The sequence below is a fragment of the Moschus berezovskii genome, chromosome 5, assembly GCF_049115385.1.
Source record: "Moschus berezovskii isolate FMDL1 chromosome 5, NW_MosBer_1.0, whole genome shotgun sequence".
NCBI lineage: Eukaryota > Metazoa > Chordata > Mammalia > Artiodactyla > Moschidae > Moschus > Moschus berezovskii.
The window spans coordinates 36,964,957-36,992,610 of NC_142464.1; the positions used below are offsets into that span (position 1 = coordinate 36,964,957).

General features: G+C 37.8%; 1 protein-coding gene across 8 annotated transcripts in view; it reads right to left on the bottom strand.

Annotated features, from left to right (window-relative positions):
- The window catches only part of BMPR1B (bone morphogenetic protein receptor type 1B), a 228,708-nt gene that overhangs the window by 30,072 nt on the left and 170,982 nt on the right, over positions 1-27,654 (bottom strand). For 7 of the 8 annotated variants that reach the window (XM_088836221.1, XM_088836218.1, XM_088836219.1 and 4 more), the window contains 4 exons: positions 22,313-22,472; positions 11,402-11,504; positions 10,782-10,884; positions 109-205 (listed from right to left, as the gene is read on the bottom strand). In XM_088836221.1, coding sequence (XP_088692347.1) covers positions 109-205; positions 10,782-10,884; positions 11,402-11,504; positions 22,313-22,455 — 446 coding nt within the window. In that variant the 5' untranslated portion in view covers positions 22,456-22,472. Of the gene's footprint in view, positions 1-108; positions 206-10,781; positions 10,885-11,401; positions 11,505-22,312; positions 22,473-23,064; positions 23,203-27,654 lie in introns of those variants that run through there. The other variant, XM_088836222.1, reaches the window with a different exon arrangement.

Consider the following 27,654-nt stretch of genomic DNA (forward strand, 5'->3'; position numbering starts at 1 on the left):
ATACCTAATTAGGTCAAAGAAAGCTGTGATGAAAAACATCAACTGGTAGAACAGTATGAGGATGGTTTTATAAACTCAAAATTCTACACCCACATGTTGGAAACTTACCTGAAGTAACAGAATAAAATGATGAGGACCAAGAGCAAACTACACACAGTCACAGATATAAGTAAAGCTTTGTGGTGTATAGGTCCGTCAACAAAATCTGAAATTAAACAGAAGCAAAGAGAGGCATAATACAAGATTATTTTTACTTAAAAACTAGGAAGCAAGTCTTTCCTCAAAGTGCTTGCTAACCTCCATGTGTAAGACGTGAGGTTCTTTTAATCTGCTTATTGATAAGAAGTAAATATATACTCTCAAAATTTGAGTAAATAAGCTTGAGTAACATGAATCACTGTTCATCTAGGCACTCACTTCAAGAGTATGCATTTCTTACTCTTTGGAAGGAATAGGTTTGACACAGGATAAAAGCACAGAATATAAATAAATGTAAATGGACCAATACCCTTAAAATATAAGCAGGTAGTTCATCTTTATTTCAGATCCAGTTGATGGGTTTCCAGGCTTTTCTCATGTGGTTTCTGGGGCACTCTACATCATAAATTTGGATAAAAAATGAATCTATATTCATTGTACATAAAAAGCAAAGCAATCCTATGATGGATACAAAGGAACACAATTCCTCAAATACTGGCAAATAAATAGAATACACGGATGTGCAATACTTTAAACAAAGATGCCCTTCAAAAATACATTACTAATTTCTTCATAAATGGCATCAGTTTTTAAAAGAATGGATATGTCTACTCAAAGAATTATGGTGTGATCTTTTTAAAGAACAAATTATTAATAGTATTCATGCTGTTTTAACTCCAGTTCTTCACAAATAAGATTTACTTATAGCACGATTTTTCAAAATTCCTAAAAATAAGAATGACTAGGAGAGCTTTATCCAAATGCTGATTTACTGACTTCAACACTAGAGATTTTTATTCAAAGTTTTTTTTTTTTTTTTTTTACAACCATCCCAGGTGATCTTATGTGCAGTAGTCTCTGGAACATACGTTTTTTTTTTTTTTCCCTGAGAAAACTGACTGAAAGCCAGGTGCACTTACATAGTAACAGAATTAGCACCATTCTGATTAAGGGCACCATACCTCCTTGGGAGAATCATTACTGCTTAACTTTAAAAGGTATCATATATTATAATTTATTACTTTGGTTACCTACAAACAAGATGTTTTCTTACCATGCTGTGCACTTTTCATTGTATGGCTACCTGAACATTCTGGCTGGGGACCTCATCCCACTCAATGTAACTTTCTTTTTTCATTCAAAAGCATTATACATTCCCTGAAGAAAAACTGAACAGCACAAATTAACTGAAATAAATAAAACTGCCATCACCTCACTACTCAAAAAACTTAGTACTAACATTCTACTATATGTCTTTCCGGTCTCATTTCAACAAAATTTTCATGAGCAAAATAGTTCACAAAAAAAGCTTTATAAACCCACAGCTGTATTATTCTCAACAGCTAAAACATGGAAGTAAACCGTGTGCACTGACACACGAATGGATAAGCAAAATGTGACATATTACATATGATGTAGTTCAGTCTTAAAAAGGAAGGCGTTTCTGACAGATGCTACAACATGAATGAACCTCGAGGACATTAGGCTAAGTGAAATAAGCCAGTCATAAAAAGATGGACACTCTACTTATATGAGATACTTAGAGAAGTCAAAATCATAAAGACAAAAAGAAGAATGGTGGCTGTCAAGGGTTAGGAGGGAAGAGAGTTGGGGAAAACTAAAGCTTAATGGGTAGGTTGTTTTCATTTATAATACTGTAGACATTTTCTAAAACAATAAAATTTTTTCTGCAACATGAGTTTCAAAGACTACATGGTATACATAAAGATACATCCTGATTAGAAAGTCAGTCTTTTGATGATCTATATTTAGAAGTTTGGGAAGATTTTGTTATAATACGTCTTTGCTGTGATACATAAAATTCTGTGATGAACATTCTTACACATACATCATTGCACATGTCAAAGATTGTTTTCCTAATCTAGATTCTAAAAAGTACAATTATTAGGTTGAAGTATATATCTTTTAAGTTTTGTCATACACATTGTCAAAATATCCTTTAAAAAGATTACAACAGTTTCTTTACCAATGTAAACATATATCTTAATTATTTTGAAATAATTTCAGTCTTATAGAAAACCTGTAAGGATAAAGGACTCCAACACTCCCTTTAGACAGTTCCCATTCCAGTGAGAGAGCAACTGGCAATGCAGGTGCACAAACGCCATGGAGCAAATAATGGCACTGGAAACAACCTAAAATCTACTTCCAGTTTTAAGGACAAGAAAGCAAAAGGCCTGATTTTGCAGAAAATCATAGAGATCCCTGGATACTCTATCAGAACTAGAAGAACTAACTACATAAGCACAACATATTATCAGTATACAAATATAGAAAGCCTCAGTGACTTTCGCTTTTCCACGTAAATGCAGAATACTCTGAGCCATAAGAACAGTATATTTATTACTCATCTTAACAGATTTCTGATTGATGAAAGCCATGAGACCAGATAGAATGTAAGAGATTTTTCCTTATCATCAAGCACTGTTTTAAAAAAGGCTAGCATTACCTTCCCACTTTCCTTTTCTTTGCCCCAATAACCCTAGCCCCTATAGCCTCAAGAACTGCCTCCTGGTCTTCTGTCATGAATTTATTGCCTTATCAATAAACCTTTTGTTTCTGTTGGTCACGCCAGTCATGTTTTAATCTGCCATTACCTGTGCTCAGAGCATTAACAATGTAAACATTCAAGTCACTGTTGAGTCTCGGAAGGCGAACACTACCAGATACCTATCAGGAAAAGAACAGAGCCCCTGATTCTCTCCAGGGCAGCAGGTTTCTACTTGGCTGTCACTCCAGCTGCTCAGGGAAGTAGATCAGAGAACTCTCCAGGGAAGTCTGGTTCACTCTGAGAGGCAAAGAAGAATCACCAGTGGTTTCCTAATAAAATAGTATTGTCACTGCTTGTCTCCTCTCTGATAATTAACTGGTTTGCAGCTACTTAAAATGCCAGGACTGTTTTCATAAGGCTAGAATATGGCTCATAATTGCAATAAGAAATAAAAAACTAAATGGCTAGAAAGAATCTTGGAAACACATGTTGGAAGACATCTTTCTATTATTAGAGCAAAAAATGTCTGAAAAGCATAGTCTTGTCAGAAGATTTTAGTCAACAGATAATACTGTAATCCGTTTTCCTCATATACTGGTATGTCATCTTATGGTAACATCTAGAAATAAATTCACTATAAGAACAAAGAAATAATATTCTGATTACTTCCCTGCAGGAAAAGTTTAGAATTTTATTTCCTGGTAACAAAGGAAGTTAAGAAATAATTTTTATATTCAGATTAAAAAAGACTAATGATTTCTAAATTCCTTCCATATGCCTCCAATACAAAGTTAACCAGAATTTCCAGAAAAGTTAAAAGCTGCACATTTCAAGAAATGTTGAGGCAACTCCTTGTCAAGGAATTCAGCTCAGGCTCACATACTGGTTTATACTACCACAAGTATAATACATGTGTCAGAAGGAGAATTCTGCAACTCACCCTTTCATTCTATCATATATTCAACCTATGTGTGTTGTGGAGAATAAGGGAGTTGTTTCACTGGTTACTCTCTTGAGTTTAATTTATAATTGATAATACCAAAGCTAAGTAACAGCATTTTAAAACAAATCTGTAAACTGCTCAAAATATTTTTTTACTTGAATAAGAAATCAGAAGGTAAAGTTGAGCTTAGGAAATCCTGTATTATAATGTTACTTAACCTACACTGGAAGTTACCCTATTTCAAAACAAAAAGGTGTTTCTGACACATTTTCTATGAAGCATATATGCAGTATACATAATTCCCATATTTAAACACACAAAAACCCACACATATTCCAAAAAGTTATATGAACTTTGATTTTGTAAAACCTAAATTAGAGGATCCCATTTAATAAAGGAAAGCTTCTGATCATTTTAACACCAGTCTTCCACTCCTTTAAGTGCTCATTTGAAAAAAAATTTAAACAAAAATAAGTAATAAGTAACTTGAGAGGAGAAAAGAAACCTCACCAAATTCTCCTGCCTATACATCATTTCAAGAGAACATTTTACTCACAATAGCTTGGTCAAACCATGTGATGCTGAGAGTGTAGGTATACATCATTCTTCCCATGCCCCTTCATCACTAATTCTGCAGGCAGGAAGCCAGACACCAGGGCACCACGACTTCTCCCTACAAGCCTGTCCACCAAAACAGACATCTCTCCCTCCTCTTAGCACCAACTGCAGTGTTACTGGGCTTCCCGAATCAAACATCATTTATGATGAAGGTGCTGCATTTGATCTAATTACTTTTTACAATTCTTCCTTCAGGAGAAAGAATATCATCCCCGGGTATTCTGCATTGCTGGTGCTGAAATAAAATAAGCAAAGGAAAACTAATATTCATAAAAGAATTTCTGCTGCTTTCTGATGACCTTTCATCATCTTTTTTTGAAATAGAAGATGACAAATAAAACTTCAAGGTTCTAAATATACACTGATAAATATTTATCAGATGCGATTTTGTATCTCTAATATCCAGCTAAGCAAACGCATCCAAGTTGGGGTAGGGGGGAAGGTGAAAAAACTGGATAGATAGAAAAGGTTTTCTTGCTTATTTTTTAATCAGCAAACTTACTTGTAGGTATTTATAATTTAAGAGGCTTAGGTGAGGTTTTATTATAGATCTGAGAAGTACTAAGCGCACGGGTGCGTGCATGCCTGCATGCTAAGTTGCTTCAGTCATATCCGACTCTTTGTGCCTGCCAGGCTCCTCTATTCATGGAATGTCCAGGCAAGAATACTAGAGTGGGTTGCCTTTCCTTCCCCAGGGGATATTCCCCATCCCGGGATCAAACCCACGGCTCCAGCATGCATCTTCTGCATTGCAAGTAGATTTTTTACTGCTGAGGCACCGGGAAAGCCCAGTACTTACATGGAATTCAATAAATGATAAATTATAGGGAAGAGGAAAAAGGAGAAAGGAAGAGAGAGTGTGTGTCAAGAGACAGAGGGAGCAACCCTCTAACACTATATTCTAGAATAAGGAAGTGAGTGAAAGTCAGTCAGTCATGTCCGACTCTTTGAACCCCCAAGGACTATACAGTCCATGGCATTCTCCAGGCCAGAATACTGGAGTGGGTAGCCTTTCCCTTCTCCAGGGGATCTTCCCAACCCAGGGATAGAACCTGGTCTCCCACACTGCAGGCAGACTCTTTACCAGCTGAGCCACAAGGGAAGCCCATTTTAGAATAAAGAAATTGCTAATTGTGCAAAGCAAACAAAATAAACAGAAGGTGTTGAAGTAATTATATTGTTTACCGATTATTTTGTGATATGGCTAACCAACCACTACTTATTTGGAGCTTTCCAAGTCTTAGATACATAAAAGCGTTTTTTCAACAATGTCATCGAGGGTTTTGTTTCCTTCTCTTTTTCACAGAGGTTCAGGTGGATGTGGCCCAAGGCCCATTACCCGTCTCCAGCACTCACTCCAGCTGTGTAACCTCCACACGGTACCTGACCTCACTGTTCCTCAGCTGCACGTCTGTGAAACGCGGATGATGAGAATAGTGCCTTCCCCACTGAGCTGTTATGAGGACTAAATTAGTTAGTATATGTAAAGCAATTAGAAAAGTACTTGGACAGCAAGGAGATCAAACCAGTCAATCTTAAGGGAAATCAACCCTGAATACTCTTTGGAAGGACTGATGCTGAAGCTGAAACTCCAGTATTTTGGTCATCTGATGTGAATGGTCTACTCCTTGGAAAAGTCCCTGATGCTGGAAAAAACTGAGCACAGAAGGAAAAGAGGGCATCAGAAGATAACATGGCTAGATGGTATCACCGATGCAATGGACATGAACTTGGGTGAACTTTAGGAGATGGTAAGGGACAGGGAGGCCTGGCTTGCCACAGTCCATTGGGCTGCAAAGAGTCAGACATGACTGGGTGACTCAACAACAGCTTAGAAAAGGGCCATGGTAAGTAAGCACTCCATTCATATTAGCAAATGTGAGTATCGTGGTTATGATGATAATTTCCACTGCCCTCACCCACAAAACTGGCTTGGGCTCAGAGCTCTGGCTCCCTTCAACTGTACCTCTTCCCAATGAGCAGTGGGTTTGCAAAACTCGAGTGAAGTGTCCATCCAGAATTTGTCCCATCCCACTCTCCATTTAAAACACTGGCCATTGCCCCAAAGTCTGAAATTCTACCTAAATGGCCCCAGGCCTGTGTCTGGGGATTGTTCAGCCCCCTGTCTCCTTGAAGGTGGACTGAAGAACTGGTGTACTTACCCTAACCTTTGACAAAGAGGTGGTGGAGGTTGGCTGGGGCAAGACATGTGGGCAGAGCATAAACCAGAGGGCCAGGTGTTTGCCCAACATTAAACTTCTGATTACTGAGGCATACATTCCAAAACATCTATCTTGAATAAACATATTACCAGCTGCTTACTAAGTAAGCAGGTGACCCTGCCCACGAAGTTCCCTGGATAACTGACCACCTTAATAGCTCCACTTTTCCTTCCCCATACCCTCATCCCCACTCTTATGTTTTAAATTTGCCATATTTTTGTAACCGTGTAGGGTGACAAATGTTAGCTAGACTTACTGTGGTAATGATTTTGCAATACATACAAATATCGAGTCATTATGTTGTACACCTGAAACTAATATAATGTTATATGTCAATTAGAACACAGTCATTTAAATTAATTAATCAATTTGCAAATAAAGGGTGAACCTATGAAATCCTAGGCACCCTACTTTTGACCCCAATAAAAGTAGGAGCCCAGGTCCCCACCCCAAATGCCTGTGACCCTACTGTGTGGCCCTCAGGTGTGCTGTGTAACCTCTAGTTTCTGCAAATAATACACCTTTTCTCTCTGATTTCTCTGACAGTGGTTGCTGAGGTAAATTTTATATAATAAGAACCACATGGGCCAGTCTAGTCACAACATTGGCTCCAGTTGAAGAAATGTCTGTGGGGGCTGCCACAGTGGTGTGAACCCAGGTAAGTGCTTCAAGCATTCCGAACCAACAGTATCACTACCACAGACACAAACAGGTGTCCAGCTGCATGCGTGAGAGGCCCCTCCCAGTGCAGGGATCCCCATCACCCCCCTCCCACATTGCAGTGAGTCAGTCTGAGTAGTTAAAGCATTCTAAATGCAAAGTTGGTGTTCTTCACCATTATAAAAATATACTCGTCAAATTCAGTTAAGAGAAAGTATCTTATTTACCAGTCTGCCATATTGGATTATGAGTTTTAAATAATTAGGTAAATGGTATGCAATCTACCATTTATACCATTGCCCCAGCTCCACAAAAGTTAGGGTTGGTCCTAAGTGTTACAACAGCAGCTAAAATTAAAAATATCAAAATAAGATGGTTCCATGTCTCTTTAACACCTCTTTTCTTTATTTTGGGTTTTATACCAAAACATACATACACATGTCTCCAATACAACTATATGTAGACATATATACATAAGGCTGCAATGCAAATGTTTCTGACCAAGGCATTACTGATATTCAGTAAACATATATACTACACTTCCTGTAATATACTGCCCATGCATATATGGTAGAGGCAAAACAAAAAAAAAAACCAACCCAGCAGCTCTATGGTATATTTATGTAAACATGACCAGTGCTCTCAGACCACAGCCTTCAGTGACTTTTACTGGACTGCAAAATGACTGCACCAAAAATGGTGAGGTGGAATCCACACACACCTCACCTCACCTAGGATCAAAACAGTAACCTTTAAAGCCACTAAACTCCACACCTTCAAATCTATCTATCACCTTGTGTAATTCTCACATAATCCACCAGTCACATCAGCATCCACTTTCCTGAACAAAGGACTTGCCTTCCCAGTACTACTGGTCCTCTTTCCAAAACCTTTCACTCAGTTCTCTAGAACACTCAACCTCCTCAGAGAATCCTCGCCTGTCTGCCAGGTCCTAACTGGAATCTGGTTCCACCTACAGGACAGTATGTGAACTGCAACCCTTTCAGCATTTAAGTCAGTTTTCCTAATCCCTACTGTTAGAATTCTCTCCTTGAGGGAAGTGATTCTAGTACATCTATCTTCATTTCTTGCACTCTTTACCCACCTGCCGGCCCCAAGCCCAACACATCAGCCCCTGTATCAGTGCTATTCAAACTGCTGTCTATAGATCGCCTACTTTTTGCAACTGATTCATAAGGAAATAACCACAAAACAAAATAAACATTTAGAATTTTATACCAGTTAGAAATCAGTGGACTTCTCTTTGAACAAGGTGTTGTCAAATACACACACTGAGACAGAGTGGTGCTAGCCCTATCCACACATAGGTCTTTTTCTACCGAATGTGTTACCCAAACTTTAACGTGCATATAAATCACTTGGGAAATCTCATTAAAAATGCAGGTTTAGTAGTCTGGAGTGAGGCCTGAGCCTCTGCATTTCTTTTTTATTTACTTTTTAAAATTTTTATTGGAGGCTAATTATTTTACAATATTATATTGATTGGTTTTGCCATACATTGACATGAATCTGCCCTGGGTGTACATGAGTTCCCCTCCTGAACCCCCCCCCTCCTCCCTCCTCCCCTTATCCTCCCTCTGGGTCATCCCCGCATAACAGCCCCGAGCATCCTGTAACATGCATCGACCCTGAACTGGTGATTCATTTCACACATGATAATATACATGTTTCAATGCCATTCTCCCAAACCATCCCACCCTCACCCTCTACCACAGAGTCCCAAAGACTGTTCTATACATCTGTGTCTCTTTTGCTGTCTCGTATACAGGGTTATCATTTGCATCTTTCTAAATTCCATATATATGCGTTAGTATATTGTATTGGTGTTTTTCTTTCTGGCTTACTTCACTCTGTATAATAGGCTCTAGTTTCATCCACCTATTTCTAATGAGTTTCAAGTGATGCTGGTGCTGCTGATCCACAGGCCCACTTTGAACAGCAAAGTGCCAAACTTCTGAATTAGATGCTTCCCAACCAGCGATGCTGTTTCACATGACTGAATTTTGCAAATCTTTCTCAAGTATTACACACATTAGATTGCCTCTGTTTAGTGTCATTGTTATTCACAGGCTGTGAAACCTTGGGAAAGTTAATTAACCTCTCCGTGCTGCAAAAGCCTCATATTTAAATGGGGACTAATAAACCTAAATACCTATAGGATTGTTGTGAAGCTCAAATGGTTTAATTAATGTCATAGTTACTAGCATAATTCTTGGCTTATGTTGCTGCTGCTGCTGCTGCTAAGTCACTTCAGTCGTGTCCGACTCTGTGTGACCCCAGCCATTTTCATTTTAAATTGTTTATTTCTGCCTTACCCACTTGGAAAACTTCTGTTCATCCTTAAAATTTGCTCAAGTATCACATCTATGCAGCTATTTTGACATCCTCCTACTCCAAAATGAGCCACTTTTTTGTGTCTACTGAGATTTTTCTGAATATAATTATTTCTATGTTTCTCTCTCACAATCTAGTGTACTAGTCTTGAAAGCAAGAATTTTCTTCATCCATTTCTGAATCCCTAACACCTAGCATGCTGACTGGCAAAATTATATAAAAAAAAAAAAACTGCCTGTGACTTTTTGATGTGAATTATTATGGATCAATCTTACAGAGCTAGGCTATAGGGACAAATGTTATAAAATATCATCAGAACCCAATAAGGTCATTGTAATTTGTTGGGAAGATATTCCCTTAAGAAATAAAGATCAATGATGATAAATCATCTTAAGGTACTTTTTTAAGACTTAGGACTCTATGACAATTACAAATCATTTATTTTGTGGTGAGACCAAGAAAAAAGGAAACATGGGAGCTGTTTTAACCAAGAGTCATTGGGGATGCAGTGTGTGTATTTTTTTAATGAGCAATCCTAAATGTATAAGTCTTAGAACTAAACTTTCTAGATATTTTCTCCATTTTATCAATATATATGAATTGACTAAAAGGTAGTTACTCTAGCATAAATAAAAGGAAATGCCATGAAGCTAATAATCGGAATTAACCCTTTATAAAAAGGTCCCCAGCCTCTGGGATCTAATGTCTGATGATCTACGGTGGAGATGATGTAATAATAATAGCAATAAAGTGCACAATAAATGTAATGCACTTGAATTATCCTGAAACCACCTCCCCGCTCAGTCTGCAAAAAAAAATTATCTTCCAAAAAACCAGTCCCTGGTGTCAAAAGGCTGGGGAATGCAGCTTTATAAGGTCCTTATTTTTAAAACAAATGTAGCCAAATAGCAGGCTTTGAATGAAGCACAACTTCTGAATAACATTTAGGGGTAAACAAAAAACACTTTCTCCCTCCTGTATCCTCTTGAAACCCACTTCCAGTCTAGTCTAGTTTTCTGAGGGAAGTAACAACAGGGTAAAGAAGTAAATCTTATGAATGACTATTTAAATCTTAAGAGTGACATGTGACTATTTTCCCAATAACTCCCTGTATTCATCTCTGAATGTCAGTTTCACTGTCATCGTGTCTCGGCCCTCTGGCCCAGGAGTGAGAAAATGGTACAGGCAGATACATTTGGAAAAGAGAATAATTCAAGTGTTTACCTTCTTTATGCCTAAAGCTTTTCCAGCCTGTGAGCCTTCCTCTCCTTACCTCTGTTTTTCAGCGGAGGAAGTGTGGGATGTAGATCTTTATTACATTCATTCCGTTCTGTGCAGCATTCAATGGATCGTCTCTGATGAGGAATAGGAGTGTCCTGAAATTGAAACCTGACAGCTATTAATAGGTTTACCCCAAATTTCAAAGCCATATCACCTAAAGCTAGCAAATTAACACTCTTTAGGGAACTGACTTAAAATTCTAATAATTTTATTCAGACACAGTGAAATGCTGTATTAGGTAATTTCTTTCAAATCATCATGTATATTCTTACTGCACCTTTTACACTCCCACAACATTACTATTATATTTGCAATAACCAATATGCATAATATAAACTCAGGAAGAAGGCTTGGCTTAATGCAATTAACCAAATCGGAATTTGAGCAAGATGATCTAATGACTCCCTAAGCCAAAAGTTAACAGCAAAAATAAAATGACTACTTGATTTCAAAATGAAGGGAGAACTGACGCAATGCAAATTTTCTAATTATTGTCCAAATTACTGAAAACAAGCTAGTCAAAAAAAATTCTGTTTTATCTTGCTTGAAACTTGGCTGTTTGCAATCTCGCCAATAAAAGGTTACAAAGTGGAATCAAGGTATCTTCCTTACCCGACACTGAAAATCTGAGCCTTCTAGTCCTAGACATCCAGAAGTGACCACAGGCATCCCAGAGTCATCTTCTTCTATCATTGTGAAACAATATCCATCTGTGCTAAATATCAAACAGGCAAAGTAAGTGTGTTTATCACTTGTTTTGGGCTTCCCTGATGGGTCAGTGTTAAAGAATTCACTTGCCAATGTAGGAGACTCAGGTTCTAATCCTTGAGTCAGAAAGACCCCCTGGAGAAGGAAATGGCAACTCACTCCAGTATTCTTGCCTGGGAAATCCCATGGACAGAGAAGCCTGGTGGGCTACAGTCCCTGGGGTCACAAAGAGTCAGACACAATTGAGCGACTAAACAACAACAATAATCGTTTGTTTCATTACAAACAAGAAGAAAGTAAAAGATCACATAACAGGTTATTATCTGATTAAAGAATCCCAAAACTTCCTTTTAAGTTGATTTAATTATCATAAACTATTTACTCATATATCCTCTGTCTAGAAACTCATAAGAAAGGATCCAACATTTCCATATAACATATAAATTAACAGCATGTATACTACAAAGTAAACACTCATTCTGGCCCTTCACAGCTATCACCTTCAGAAATCCATTCCAAGAGGAAGGTAGTAATATGCTTACTTTCTATATGAAGAAATTGAGGTTCAGAGATCTTGAGTAATTTCTCAAAGGCCATACAGCTAGTGAGAGGCGCAACAGGGGTTTGAACCCTTGCAGGTGAGTGTTTACTCTGGTTCTACTTGCTTGGAGTTAGTGAAGTAAATTTATCTCTTCCTATGGCAATCCACTCCAGTGTTCTTGCCTGGAGAATCCCAGAGAAGGGGGAGCCTGGTGGGCTTCCGTCTATGGGGTCACACAGAGTCGGACACGACTGAAGTGACTTAGCAGCAGCAGCAGCAAGGCATACAGGGGACTTACAGACTAAGGAGAAGTAGGGATTGGGGTCAGCACAGCCTAAGAGAGGTGACTAAGACTGTGCCATGCAGTACCTACACTCTACTTTCAGGATGGCATATGAAAACATCAGGCTTTGTGGTAACAAGTCCGGTCTTAATTTGGGTGTGGAGTAAGGATGGACAACAGAAAAAAGGGCTTTTAACATGATTATGAAAGCCAAAGAAACAATACTTTTAATTTCTGTCTGGTTTTCTACACTGAAAAGAACTTTCACTTAGAATCTCATTTAATCCTCTCATCAATAATGACAAGTAATATTTCTATTTCACAAATAGGTAAATTAAGGTTATGAGAGTCTAACAAACTTATACAAGGTCACAAAACAAACAGATATAGAATCATGTGTAGCATCAAGAACTTCCTGCTTCATTCTCATAGCTTTTCCAAAGTCCCTCCAGGGATTAAAAATGGAAAACAAGGACTACTATATATAGAACAACTTTTAAACAGACATTACTTCACAAGTTTGGGTGATAAATGCAAACAGACTCTCAATATAAGTCATAAACCACTACTGCATGTGCTAAGAAATAAACTACTGAACTACATCTCCACCTTTCTCACGGGAGAAAGATGTGTATCCATGGTCAGTGTCCAACACAGGTGTGACTACACAGACCTAAAAGGTCAGAGGAAGAAAGCTCTGAGCATGATTTGTGTGTTGGTCTATTCTGTTAGTGGTGACAGCATTCTGCAATGCACCGGCACTTCAGTTATCATCAAAACCCTTAGAATTGTTTACTTTGTGTATAAGCCTCAAGCGATCCAAAATGCCTGTTTACAAGAACAAGCAAGGCAAAATTCAGACATACTAATGAATGGCAAGGAATGGCCAATGATAAATCTCTTTGTTAGACCAAGGTCAAATGCATGAATACTGCTGTAGAAGAAAGACTGCCTTGGAACAGCCCATGCTCTAAATTCTTTGGGGCTTTTGAACTAATGTACTGAAACTACTATGAAAATCCAAAGCACATAAACACTGAAGGCAGTAAATAAAAGAACCATCCCTTAGAAATTTGCCTTAAACAATATAAGCAAACAAGAACCATGTGATTTTTCTTTTATCCCTTTCCTATACACTTAACACTCTTTGTGTAACTTGCATTTCTCATCAAAAGTAAAAATTCAGGAATTAAGAATAAAGCTATTTTAAGCTTCTGATATTAGGAAATCACAGCATGACTAAAAAAGTTTGATACAATATATTAAATCTAAAAAGACTAATTTCTCCTTATCCAGGAGGTCCCCTTAAGTCACAATCTGAGTATACAGAAATGTAATTTGAGGCAACTTGTAAGAATCAAAAAAGAAAAGGCTGGTAAAGCTGTTGGCATGTTACTTTTACAATGTCCTGGCAAATGTAAAGAAACATCAGGAAGAGTAAACTCAAGCTTTAAAAATGCACTCCCTTATCTGTGAAGAGGCGAAGGTGAAGTTGCTCAGTCGTGTCCGACTCTTTGCGACCCCACGGACTGTAGCCTACCAGACTCTTCCATCCATGGGATTTTCCAGGCAAGAGTACTGGAGTGGGTTGCCATTTCCTTCTCCAGAAGAGGAGGAAGCTAAAAATAGAGGATGGAGACAAGATTTTTCATGGCGAGATGCTGAAGTGTATACAGAAGTAGAAATAAAGTACACATGAAACATGAAATGTTATATACCAACATTACTTCAATAAAAAAGAAATTTAAAAAAGGGGATGGAGAGGGAGAGAGGCCCTAGAGAAAGAAGTTGGTGTCCTATAAAGTTATAAATTCAGATACAAACTGAAATATTATTTGAAGGACAAGCAAGGCGGCAAGAGAACCATCTCAAGTGCATATTATTGACAACAAGACAAAAATAATTTATAAACTTCTTACTGAAATTGCTAGCTAGTAAGGGCCATTGACTGGAAACCAGTAGTCCAATTACAGAAGCTTAAAAATTACTTGAGAACTTTCAACTCTTGAGCAAGCACAAATATAAACACAACTGCACTCTGGAATCAAAGCCGATCAACCACCCACTACTAAGTGACGGCTGCTGAATGTCACCAAAGGCATCAGACTTTACTATGGGCATATCTCAACCCTCTGCTGCTTGCTTCCATATTTAAGTACAGGTTTCAAATGTTTTATAGAAATTATTACCCGTCATCCCTAGAGTGTTGAAAGTGATAACAAGAGACGAAGACTCATGAGAAAAATAAAAGGTGAAATAATTTTATACAAAATTGAAAGCAGTGAGATGTATATATGAACACAGGATGAATCATTTGATTACTGTACTGATAATGAATTTTAAAAGACAATTCAAAAGGAAAGAGAGGCAAGATAGAGGCAGGGGATTAAGAGGTACAAACCACCATGTATAAAATAAATAAGCTACAAGGATATATTTGTACAGTATAAGGAAATATGGGCACTATTTTATAATAATTTTAAATGCAGTACAATCTATAAAAATACTAAATAATTATTCTGTATATATAAAACTAATGTAATACTGTAAATCAACCAAACTTCAATAAAAAAGACAACTGATGTGACATTTCAAAAATTCTGCCCCTGTGTTATGTCAGGAAAAGTAATTGACAAAACAGTTCTCTATAAACATAATCAGTCATCAGTACTGAATGCTTCTCAACATAAGGCTAATTCATGAAAAAGCAAAGCATTTGAAAAAGTAAACGTCATATGAGGTCAAAGTAGTGATAATAAAACCTCTGTTACAACCTTGGATAGTTCTACAGGTTCATGCCTCCTTGAATATGCCCAGTATTTCAAAATCAAAGAAGTCTGGAACATCTTGAGAGAACATCGAGGATAAACTGCCTTGGGAGATTTTCAGTGTGCCCGTGAACATTTACTAGTAAGAAAGAAAGGGATACACTTAATTTAAAGTTTGGAGGGACCAAATGATACTCTTTAGGTGGCTGTGCATCCTGAGCCTGGAAGTTTTGCCTGTTTTCATTTGGGGTCAAATGGATTTATAAACAGTGATAGCTCAGGTGGTAAAGAATCTGCCTGCAATGTGGGAGACCTGGGTTCAATCCTTGGGTTAGGAAGATCCCCTGGAGAAGGGAAAAGCTACCTACTCCAGCATTCAGGCCTGGAGAATTCCACACGCTGCATCCATGAGATCCCAAAGAGTAGAACATGACTGAGCCACTTTCACTTTCACTTCTGGACCCCAACTCATTCATTGCAGAGTGAGGGCAGAGTTTATAAGGTTTACCCAAGTCTTGGTCCCTTTAACTCTATTCTTCCACTAAGACCTTATGCTTATTATAAACCCCAAGTTGTCCAGAAATATAACCACCTCAGTTGAGATGGGACTATTGTAGAAATTTTCTTCTAACTGGTTTAGATCTTTATAAAGATTAATTTAACTATAAAATATAATTTTTAAAGTAGTTAAAAAGGAGTCTATCTGATCTACTCAATCAGGGTGATAGTAAATTTTAAAAGCAGTAATAAAATAATCTAAAAATCACCAAGTAACTCAAATATTATTTAATTATTAAATAGTTTAAAATTTTGCCCTTGACAAAAACTGATTAAATAAATGAAAACTTGCTCAAGTGCAGCTGTTCACCAGGACTCAAGTTCTCTACACCAATCAATCTATTTATTCGGATCAAATTGAATCAAATTATTTATTCTACTTTTTTCCAGGGTGTAAGAAATACTAGCATTCTTAAATTTCTTTCAAAATTCCTTGAAGTTTCAGTCAGAAACTACTTGAAATGCCGCTTGTTTTAGGTGAATTGTAAATCCTTGAGGACACTGTCTTCTAAAATACCTATTTCACAATGAAGGGAATAAATAAAATTTTCTGTTATAGGTAAATAAAGATACAGCTTTTCAAGTTGTGTTTAAGTCATGTAGATTTTAGTCAGTTAACTAAAACAGCTGAAAGTTGCTTAACTACAGTTAATTTTACAAACTATTAAGCATACTGGCTTCCCTGGTGGCTCAGATGGTAAAGAATTTGTCTGCAGTTCAGGAGACCTGGGTTCAGTCCCTGGGTTGGGAAGATCCCCTGGAGAAGGGAATGGCAACCCGCTCCAGTATTCCTGCCAGGAGAAATTCATGGACAGAGGAGCCTGGTGGGCTACAGTCCATGGGGTCGCAAAGAGTCAGGCACGACTGAGCGACTAACACACACACATTAAGCATACTATGCCTCAGACAGATGCTGAGAATCAAGGGTGAGCAATATGCAGCCTTTGTTCTCAAGGAGTTCAGCATCAATGCACCAATCCTAGGAAAGGCAGTCATTCCACTTCAGGAGGGACAGAAATCACCAGCTAATTAAGTGCTTTCTACTGACTGGCAGGAAGGCAAAGAAGAATGCTGAGCAAAGGTCATCAGAGCCATGGAATCCTAAGGTTTTTTTGTTTTTTGTTTTGCTTGTTTCCCCTCATCATCTTAGGTGGGTGTGTTCCCATGGTGGTGGAGGGAAAGACACTAAGATAGGTATGACTGTCACTGCTCCTGTTTCCTGGCTTTTCCTCTGAGATGTCACAGCACTGGGGAAGCTGAAGTTACAACATTAGTGATGAAGTTCCAATGTGAGAGGGGTCTTTCTACTTTATCTTGAAGAGAGTGTAACTACCACACTTCCTCCTCTGGCAGCCACGCCAAGTGATTTAATGTCTCATTCATTTTCTTCCTAAGAGGTACAAGGTTGTTTTGAACTCGTCTCAGTTGTTGTATGCGCATTTGCATGTCCTCACTCCTGCAGCCCTGTGCAGACCTCTCGTAGACCTTCCTCTGAGAGCCTCCTCGCTGGACACCCCACTCCTCTCTCTAGCATTTGCATGTCCTCACTCCTGCATCCCTGTGCAGACCTCTCACAGACCTTCCTCTGAGAGCCTCCTCGCTGGACACCCCACTCCAATCTCTAGTCTCTAACCCACTTGGCAGAGTACTGCCTGAAAAATCCTACATCTTCCCTCCTGCTCAAGTATTTTCAATGATTCTCTATGTATAACTGTACCGAGCCCAGCACTATGCACTTTCCTTAAGTGGATCCATTTAAGTATCATTCATGATTAATGAGAGACACAAAAGCAGAGCTATTCCTTATAAAAGATTTCACGAGTGAATCTGAAACCATATCCTCATTCAACTTAGTGATATGTTCCACAGAAGGAACATTCTCATAAGTGAAATGTTTTTAACATCTTCTACTGGGAATAAAATGATCATAAAGCTGAATGTTCGGGTGGTCTGGGCAATAGTGGAATAAACTGGATAAACAGAAGATGTTCACACAAATGAGAACAGCACTCACTGCAAACACTCTGAGACCTAGGTCAGGAGCATCTTTCTGAAAGCACACACCATCACATTTGGCAGAAGGTTTAGAAGCTCCGGGTTAACACAAACTATATAAAAGGGCTCTGGACAGCATCGCCTGATCTTACATGTTCCTTCTTACTCAGAAATCTTCAATGGTTCTCAATGTATAGCTGTAAAAAGCCTTACACTGTTCACTTCCTATTAAATCCCTAAGCTTTCCCTTCTGCCCTCTTTGACTCTTCAGGAAATAGCTAGAGACTCATCTAATTTGTCATTTAGGCACCTGGAATCATTTGTACATCTATGCAAATATACAATGTGATTTATGATACCTACAAACCCTGAAAACTGCCAAGGTAGCTGTATTTTTGGTCAAATAAATGAGGAAATATTTAAAATTACCTTGAAAAAGAGTTAAAAAAAAAAAAGAACTGGATAGACTCGTATGAGTAACTTGAGAGAGGTGGTGAGAAACGGACAAAAATGACTATCACAGATCATGTCAAGTAAAACAAGGAATACATAAAGTGGGACCAGATTATATAGAGAAAAAAATAAATAAGCCTGCTAGGACAGACCACTGACATGGTGGAAGTCATACACAAAGAGTTAACTAAGGAGACTGCAGTTTTCAAAGCATACAGTGATAGTATGAGGTCCTAGGAATAGAATCTAGAAATGGAATAAGAAAGATAAACAATGCAAAGTAACAACTGAAAGGTATTTAGATGATCAATATTTTATTGAGGGAGTTTAGACAATGGTTTCATCCTTTAATTTGAATTATGGATATTAAATAATTCTCCTACTACTTTATTCAGCATGATACATATGCACGACATCCTCTAACATACATGCCATTAGCCCATGTAAATGGAATGGATTTTGGAAGCAGACACATCTGCACCTGACAGGAATCAAGGCCAAAAAGTACTCATAAAGAGTTAAAAAAATAATAATAAAATAAAAGACAAAACCCTCTATACTTTGTGCATGTTCTGTGAATTATCCCATCAAGGGCTTCCCAGATGGCTCAGCAGTAAAGAATCCACCTACAATGCAGGATACGTGGGTTCGATCCCTGGGTCGGAAGATTCCCTGGATCTTCAGGGGATTTCAGAATCTCTGAAAGTATGATGCACTTTTGATTTGGGCTACTTTCTGTGAACTGAACTGAACTGGGTTATTCTCTACAGGAATGTGGGAGTGGTAAGGAGCATGCACTCTACCCAGGCTATCCAGCTTGGCTACAATCTGCCTGGTACCAGCCTTCATCCAAGCCATAAGCAAGGACTTATCTTTAAAACTGTTTTACCTAGAAGTGCAAGATTTAGTGCAGTATTACTCAAAGTGTGCTCCCTCAAAAACTCATTACTGGTCTGTAAGTACATTAATATAGAAATTGAAATTTGTATCGCAGTAACTCCAGCTCTGCTGAATTTAATTAATGCATGCATGCTCAGTCGTTCAATTGTGTCCAGCTTTTTGCAGCCTGATAGCCATTAGCCCACCCCAGGCTCCTCTGTCCATGGGATTCTCCAAGTAAGAATATTGGAGTGGGTTACCATGACCTTCTCAAGGGGACCATCCAACCCAGGGATCGAACCCATATATCCTGCATTTCCTGCATTGTAGGTGGATTCTTTACTGCTGAACCATCTGAGAAACCCTTGAATTTAATTACAGACAATAGAAAAATGAAGAATGTCATCTGCAAGTATCTTTAATTAATTTTTCCAGTAATTCATTTTTATTGAACTTTAGAAAGTATCAGTGCACAACTTATTGGGGAAAATTTTTTGACCAGAGGTATAGCCTAAGAAGGGACTTCCCTGGTGGCTCACATGCTAAAGAATCTGCCTGCAAAGCAGGAGACCCAGGTTTGATCCCTGGGTCGGGAAGAGCCCATGGAGAAGGAAATGGCAACCCACTCCAGTATTCTTGCCTGGGAAATCCCATGGACAGAAGAGCCTGAGAAGGGTTTCCCTGGTAGCTCAGCAGTAGAGAATTTGCCTGCAATGGAGGAGACGTGGGTTCAATCCCTGGGTTGGGAAGATCCCCTGGAGAAGGAAGTGGGAACCTACTCCAGTATTCCTGTCTGGGAAATTCCATGGACAGAGGAGCCTGGCAAATTACAGTCCATGGGATCTCAAAGGAATTGTACATGACTTAGTGACTAAACCACCACCACGATAGCCTGAGAACTATCTGATTCAAAGGGCGTACAGGGATGGAGGCAGAAAGGCCTGGATCTGTTCTTAAGTCTTAGAGCACAGAACAGAAAAAGGCCTTGTGATTCAGACATGATTGACCTCAGCTCACAGGAGACTCAACTGAAATCAATATCTTGTTAGCAAAACGGATGTACCTTTTACCCAAGAGTGAATATTTCTGCTCCTTTGAGTGTCAGAGGTTAGCTGTTAGTTAGAAATTTAGAATCTTGGTACCTTGGCCACAGTTTTTTTTCAATCATTTGGGTGTGCACAATGAATGACCTAATAAAAATTTTATAACCTCTCAGAGCCTCAGATTTCTCACCTGGAAAATACATATAATGCTACATTCTTTACAGGAATGGTATGAAGATTAAAGATAGATGAAAGTAAACATTCTAGCAGTATAAAAGTTCAATAAACATTAGTTTTATGTCTTTCCTGAATCCACTTTTCAATTTCTCTCACCTGGCTGCTGTTATTCTCAAATTCACTTTTGTCTCCCTCTAATACACTGAGTACTCTGCAGCAGAGATAAGTTTTCAAAAAAGCAAATCACATCACATCAGTCTCCATGGCTACTCCTGTTTAAACATCTCCTTCAGGTCGCAGTCAAAGTTCCCTGCAGGCTCAAACCCACCACATCTCCTCCTACGTGCCGAGCTTCCCCTTCCTACCACAGAGAACTTGCATCGCAGTTAACAGTGCCTCAACACTTCCTCTCAAATCAACTTAGGACCCTTCAATGGCCTATGAGGAAAACAGGACAAAATATTTGAAACTGGGGTAATTTTGGATAATTCTGGAAAACCTGAAAATATGATCCCCAGAACTATGGCTGAAAGGGCACGTACAGACTCACTCACAATTATTACAGACTTAGACAAAAGAGTAGAATATCTCTCTAACATGCTAATCCCTGCTTCTCTTCTTCAGAAAACCGTGTGTGATTTTTCTGATACTTTTTTCTGTTTACTGCAAGCATTTCCTGGGAAATACTGTCTGAGCTTTGGAATCATTTTATCTTGGTTTAAGACTTGGAGTAAGACTTGCAACCTGGTGCTATCATACAAGGGCCAAGTTACTAGACTTCTCTGGGCCCTGAACTCCTTAGGTCTAAGGGTAAGAAATGAGCATTCTCTGCCACATTGCATTGTTGTGCTGATTAAATGAGACATATATTTATTAATACACCCGAATCTCCTCATTGTGTCATTCTGTCAATTCATATTACTTGAACTATATATTTTAGGATACACTGGTAAGCTTCTATTAGATAGTTCCCACTTTATAAGAAGCTTTTTTAAAAAGTCTCAGCATGAAAGAAAAAACACTCAGCTCAGCTTCATGCTCTTTCCTGGGGAACTAGAGGTCCTAAACAGCTGCCCAGATATTCGGCCCAGAGTTCCAACCCAGCAGCAGCCTAGCTCCCTATCTGGGTCCATTACCCTCCTTGATGGAGACTCTGCTTCTCTGACATTTCAGCTCCTGAGACCCGCACTTGCCTTGTTATCTCACCCACCTCTCCCTGGGGACAATCTAGCCTCTGTGTCTACTGCCAACCTCACCAGGGGGAATAAATGCAGGGACAGTCACCAACAAAATGGATGTAGCTGCATCATGATGTGTAAGGAAGAAAGAAGCAAAAAGCCTAGTTTCAAATGGTTGAAAGTATTTATACAAACTTGATTACCTACTAAGGAGCCCATTCTTGAGTACTCTGATAACGTCTTTCTCAACTTCTGGTGGACTCACATACGCTCTGTTACCACACTGTTCCCCAGAATCAGTTTATGAATATTCCTAAAGCTTGACAGTGACCGTGTTAGTCACTCCAGTCATGCCCAACTTTTTGTGACCCCGTGGAACGCAGCCCGACAGGTTCCTCAGCCCGTGGCATTCTCCAGGCAAGAATACAGGATTGGGTTGCCATTTCCTACTCCAGGGGATTTTCCCAACTCAGGGATCAAATCTGTCTCTTACATCTCCTGCATTGGCAGGAGGGTTCTTTATGACTAGCGCCACCTGGGAAGTTAACAGCTTAGGTTGTTCTTTCCAAAATACTAACACCATCAGCATAAATGATTAAAACAAACAAAAACCCCCACACGTTTGACAGCTCCTGCTGTTGCATTTATTTATTTGGGGGCTGAGGTCTTTTGAAAGAAAATAATTAGTTTCTGCTGCTTGACAAGGACCCTGGGATCTGCACTCTGTTTATGTGCACAAGTGATGTTTGGTGAAAGAATGATTTCAGAACAGCATTTCAGGGCAAAATGGGATTCAACAGTTCAGACAGGCACAGCTCCGAGAGCTAATGGAGGTAGGCCCTACTCCCCAAAATGTGTTCTTGGGAGCACTAGCCTAAAATTCTATAGACAAAAAAGGATGCCTTTCTGTGAAAACTGGAGTTGAATGTATATGACCAACCTGCAAATATTGTTGACCGAGTCTTCTGGACAATGGTGGTGGCATTTACATCGCAAGATCTTTGGACGAGGGGTGGGGGCTGTACTCTCACCATCCTCTTTCTTGGTGCCCACATTTAACTTTCCTGAACTTCGCAAAAGCATGTTATCAAGGAAGTTTGCTGAAAAGAAGAAAGAGTAAGAATTTAATTTAAGCATCTTTGGGATAGCCCAGCCACAGTCTTCTGTCCAAAGAATTATGATGTTAAACAAAATACTAAGTATTCATGACACTTAAAGATTTAAACAGAAAACACATTCTGATGTTCTGATATGAAAAATTATACTTTCTCTACAATATAGCTAGGTCTCACTAGAAATTCTCATAAACCTTTCAGAGTAGTAGTTTCTACATTAAGCTATAATAGTTGTATTTGACTGAGTACAAGCAGTTCAGTGACACACTATTATATAGATTATCTCTGTATGTAATACTGTAATACTTATCATTCCCATTTTCAGATGAGAAAATTGATTTGAAATTTAAGTGATCTGCACTCAGCTAATAAGTCATGAATACAGGATTTAAATCCATATTGTTTGGGCCCTAAAATTTCTACTAGTCTTTTTACTTTAGGTATATTAAGTATTTTTTAAAGAAATTATAGGAAATATTTACTCTGTGAAATTCATAGGAAGATAGAAACTTAATTATCAAGAGATATTTCGAAAAATATATCTCCCTCATTGGTATTTACAAGCAAAAGGGACTACCTCTTAGCAGTGATTGTACATCTTCAGTTTAAGTGGAAGAAACGACGGTAGACATAATGTCCAGAGACATATTTTTCTAGGTTCAAAAACAGGTTTTATGGTTTATCAGTTAGTTGACATTGAATAACTTTACAAATAATCTCATTGTGCTTTTTTCTTATCATTAAAATGAAGATAATTATAAACACCTACATCATGTCAAGAATTTAGAGTGTGTATGTTATGTACTATTTCTTGATAAATGTTGGGTAAAGTTATTGGAAAAACCTAATTTTTTACCTGTTAAGTAGCAAGACAATGTTTCACAACATAGGGTGACATATCACTGAGACTGTTGTCATATTTTCTTCTTTACCAGCACCTTTGGCATATAATGATGCTCGAGGAAGCATGGATTGACACCTATTAAGTTTCAGGCATAGTGGTAAAAGTTCTCATACACGCTATGTCACTGTAGAAATTGTCACCCTGAGCAATGTTTGATTTAAAATCTCACAACACATCCAGTTTGCCTATATTTAAATAAAATTTCACCAAAAATATTATCTGAAAGACATTGGGTTAAAAATTTGAAAATCTTGAAGTACAGTATACACAATAGATAGGTAAAGTATGCATTTGCTATTTTTTAAACTACAAATTAGTGCCTCCAACCATTATTATATCAGAGAATGAGGAGTTTAAAAAAGATCTATGATGTTGTTTTCTGACTTTCTCTGTGCTGTAATTAGTTGAATTCTTAGAGTAACAATTGAAAAGGAAAACAATAATCTGTTAGATCAATTTATCAGAATTTCCCCAATCATTAATTCTAATATTTCATTAGATTTTTGAAATTTATGTAAGATGTACACCTAACTTTCTCAAATAGTTCCTCGAATTTTAGTCTGCAAAAGATATACAAACTGTAATACATTAAGAGTCTGTTCTATGAATAATCCTGGGCCATCATAGTGATTCTGATTCTACAGGTCTCAGGTAAGCCAAGAGAAGGCATACTCAACAAGACCCCACGTGATTTTGAGACAGACGACATGTAATTCCACTTTGAGAAAACTAGGACTAGATTAATAATATTTAATCCCTATAGGTGTTTATTATTTCTATAAAATATGGTGCTCGTCCATAAGTGAAAAACTCCAAAAGAAAGTAAAGAAAAACACAGTTCACATTCACATGCTGTATTTAAAACCTCCATAAATGCCCTAGCATTGCTTGATATCCAGGTGCAGTGGGTGTTGGTATGTCCATATATCTCCCTACCACACTGACTTCCTTCTTTATAAATGTGGTTCTCAGTCTTACTAACTTTATGACCTGAGGAACCTCAAAGTAACTCACAGTGATGAAAGTAAGATATTTAAAACTTATTACATCCTGCTTCCCTCCATACCAGGCCCCTGCTCTTTGAAGTTTTTAAAACAAAATAATAAAAATTCATTTATTAATATTATACATATGTCTACTTATTAAGTATATACTGGGGGCCTACCTTGTTTCAGACACAGCCCAGGTATGTAGGATGAACTAAACATACACAGAATTTACCGTCTGATGGGAAAAGTTGTTAAATGGAATATTCACATAGAATGGCCTATGGTAGAAAATGAAACATCCCCAAACGCCTGAAAATAAGATGTCATTTTGTAAGAAGTTTTTTAAGAAAGGATTTATGATATTCTCTCACTTAACTTAAATAAAATAATGATATAAAACTTAGCTAGAAAGAGTCTTTTCACAATATTGCTTATTAACAATCTGTGAAAAAACTGGAAGTCACTCAGTCGTGTCCAACTCTTTGTGAACCTCATGGACCATACAGTCCATGGAAATCTTCAGGCCAGAATACTGGAGAGGGTAGCTGCTCCCTTCTCCAGAGGATCTTCCCAACCCAGAGATCGAACCCAGGTCTTCCACATTGCGGGCAGATTCTTTACCAGCTGAGCCACCAGGAAGGCCCAAGAATATTGAAGTGGGTAGCCTATCCCTTCTCCAGGGAATCTTCCCAACCCAGGAATTGAACCAGGGTCTCCTGCATTGAAGGAAGATTCTTTCCCAGCTGAGCTACCAGGGGTATAAGTCAGATTTTTAAAAAGAGATTCCTATGTAGTTATTGAAATGTTGATGTAGAAGTATATTTACTGACAAGAAAGACTGTTAAAATATAATTTTTGTTCAAAGTGATAGTTTACAGAGCATTTTAATTACAAAATTCCACTACAAGGACAAAAAGGGTTAAAACAAATAACTAGTAATATAAAAGTGATCTTGAGGAGACACTAGAAAGGAAAACATGCTAACCAGAAGGTTTAAGAATCATCCTTTCTATACAGATTGCAAAGATAAAATACTGCTGCATAATCTTTCTAAAATGCTTAACACTTTAACATATAGTCAAAATAAAGACCACATTCAGAAGAATAAAAAGATCAGTACAGTTAGCTCATATTAAAGATTGCATCTCTGCAAACTGGTTTAACAGACAACACTGAAAGAACACAAAAAGGCTACCTTCATACAATGTGACCCAAACAACTAAAAGTAGTGAGATGATAAATGATTGCTTTTAAGAAGCATTAAATAAATGGATAATTAAATGCAAATCTGAGACAGGTAAAGAGTTCTTTATATTTGCTTTTGCTAAAATAATCAAAGGAGTGATCTACGTAAATTGTACAATTGCTACTTAGGAGTCAGCTACTCATATAGATGTGCTAATTTCTTATGAAATGAAAATCATTAACAAACAATTCACAATATTTCCAATCACAAGATAAAATTAAAGTCATTGTGATAATTTGGAGGCTAAATAGAGAATGGGGTAAGAGAAGCAGTAGCAGGAGAATAAATACATTTGATTAGACTCAAAAGCTTAAGAAGGCAGTTAAAAAAGATTATAAAATCTAAAGTGTGGTATAACTGCCATACAATACTAGTGTCGGGGTACAACAATGTACCACACCTTCTTCATCCATCCCGTGCTGGGCACTTAGGTTGTTCTGTATCTTGGCCATTGTAAGTAATGCTGCAGTAAACACAGAGGTAGTTTTTTTTTTTTTTTTTTCAAGTTAGTTTCTGTTTCCTTGGATAAACACCCAGAAGTAGAATTGCTTGATCTCATGGTAGTTCTATTTTTAAGTTTTTTGAGGGATGTGCATACTGTTTTCCACAGTGGCTGCACCAATTTACAATGCACAAGGGTTTTCTCTTTTCTACATCCTCACCAGGATTTGTTATCTTTTGTCTTCTTGAGAATACCCATTCTGTCAGGTGTGAAGTGATATCTAATTGAGGTTTTGATACCTATTTCCCTATTGATTAATGGTGTTAAATGTATTTCATGTACCTGTTGGTCATCTATATGTCTTTCTTTGGAAAAAAATGACTATTCAGATCATCTGCTCATTTTTTAAAAATAGGACTTTAGTTTTTTACTCATTTTTTGACTACTGAGTTGTATGTTGTTCAGTTGCTAAGTCATGTCTGACTCTTTTGCGACCCTACTGACTGTTTCCCACCAGGCTCCCCCATCTAGGGGATAGTGGAATGGGTTGCCATTTTCTTCTCCAGTGGATCTTCCAGACCCAGGGATCAAACTTACGCCTTCCATGTCTCCTGGATTAGCAGGCAGATTCTCTACCACTGAGCCACCAGGGAAGAGCTGTATGAGCTCTTTATATATTTTGGATCATCAACTCCTTATCAGATATACGTCTTATAAATATTTTCTCTTATTCAGTAGGTTCACTTCTCATTTGATGATGGTTTCCCTTTTCTGTGCAGAAGCTTTTTTTTTTTTTTTTTGATGCAGTCCCTCTCATTTATTTTTCCTTGTCCTTTTTGGTGTCAAATCCAAAAAAATCATCAAGACCTATGTTAAGGAGCTTATCATCTATGTCTTCTTTGAGGAGTTACACAGTTTCAGGTCTTACATTCATATCTTTAATACATTCTGAGTTAATTTTTTGTGTATAGTACACAAAAGATTATGTAGCTATTAGGAAGATCTGGAAACTGAATCAAGAATTTAAACCTCCCAACAACCAGAAGTCTAGTTTCAGATGGCTTCATTGGTCAGTTCTAGCAAAAATCCAAAGAAGAATTAATACCAATCCTTTTCAAATTCTTCTAAAAACAGGAGAGGAGGAAACACTTCCAAAATCATGTTATGAAGTCAGAATTTCTTTGATACCAAAACCAAACAAGGACACCATAAGAAAAGAAAATTACAGGTCAATGTCCTTGATGAACATATCTAAAAATCCTCAACAAAATATTAGCAAGTCGAATCCAACAATATATTAAAAAGATCATACACCATGATCAAATGAGATTTACTCCAGGGATGTAAGGATGTTATAATATCCACAAGTCAACCAATGCGATTCACCATATTAACAAAATGAAGGATGAAAATCATTTCATATCAACAAATGAATAAAAAGCATTTGACAAAATTTAACATCCATTTATTTTTTTTAAAAAACTGTCAAGTACAGAAAGAACATACTTCAACACATATTTTCATAGATAGATTTACAGATTTTTCAGGCAAACTGCTCAAACTTCATGAAATAAAAATGATCATCA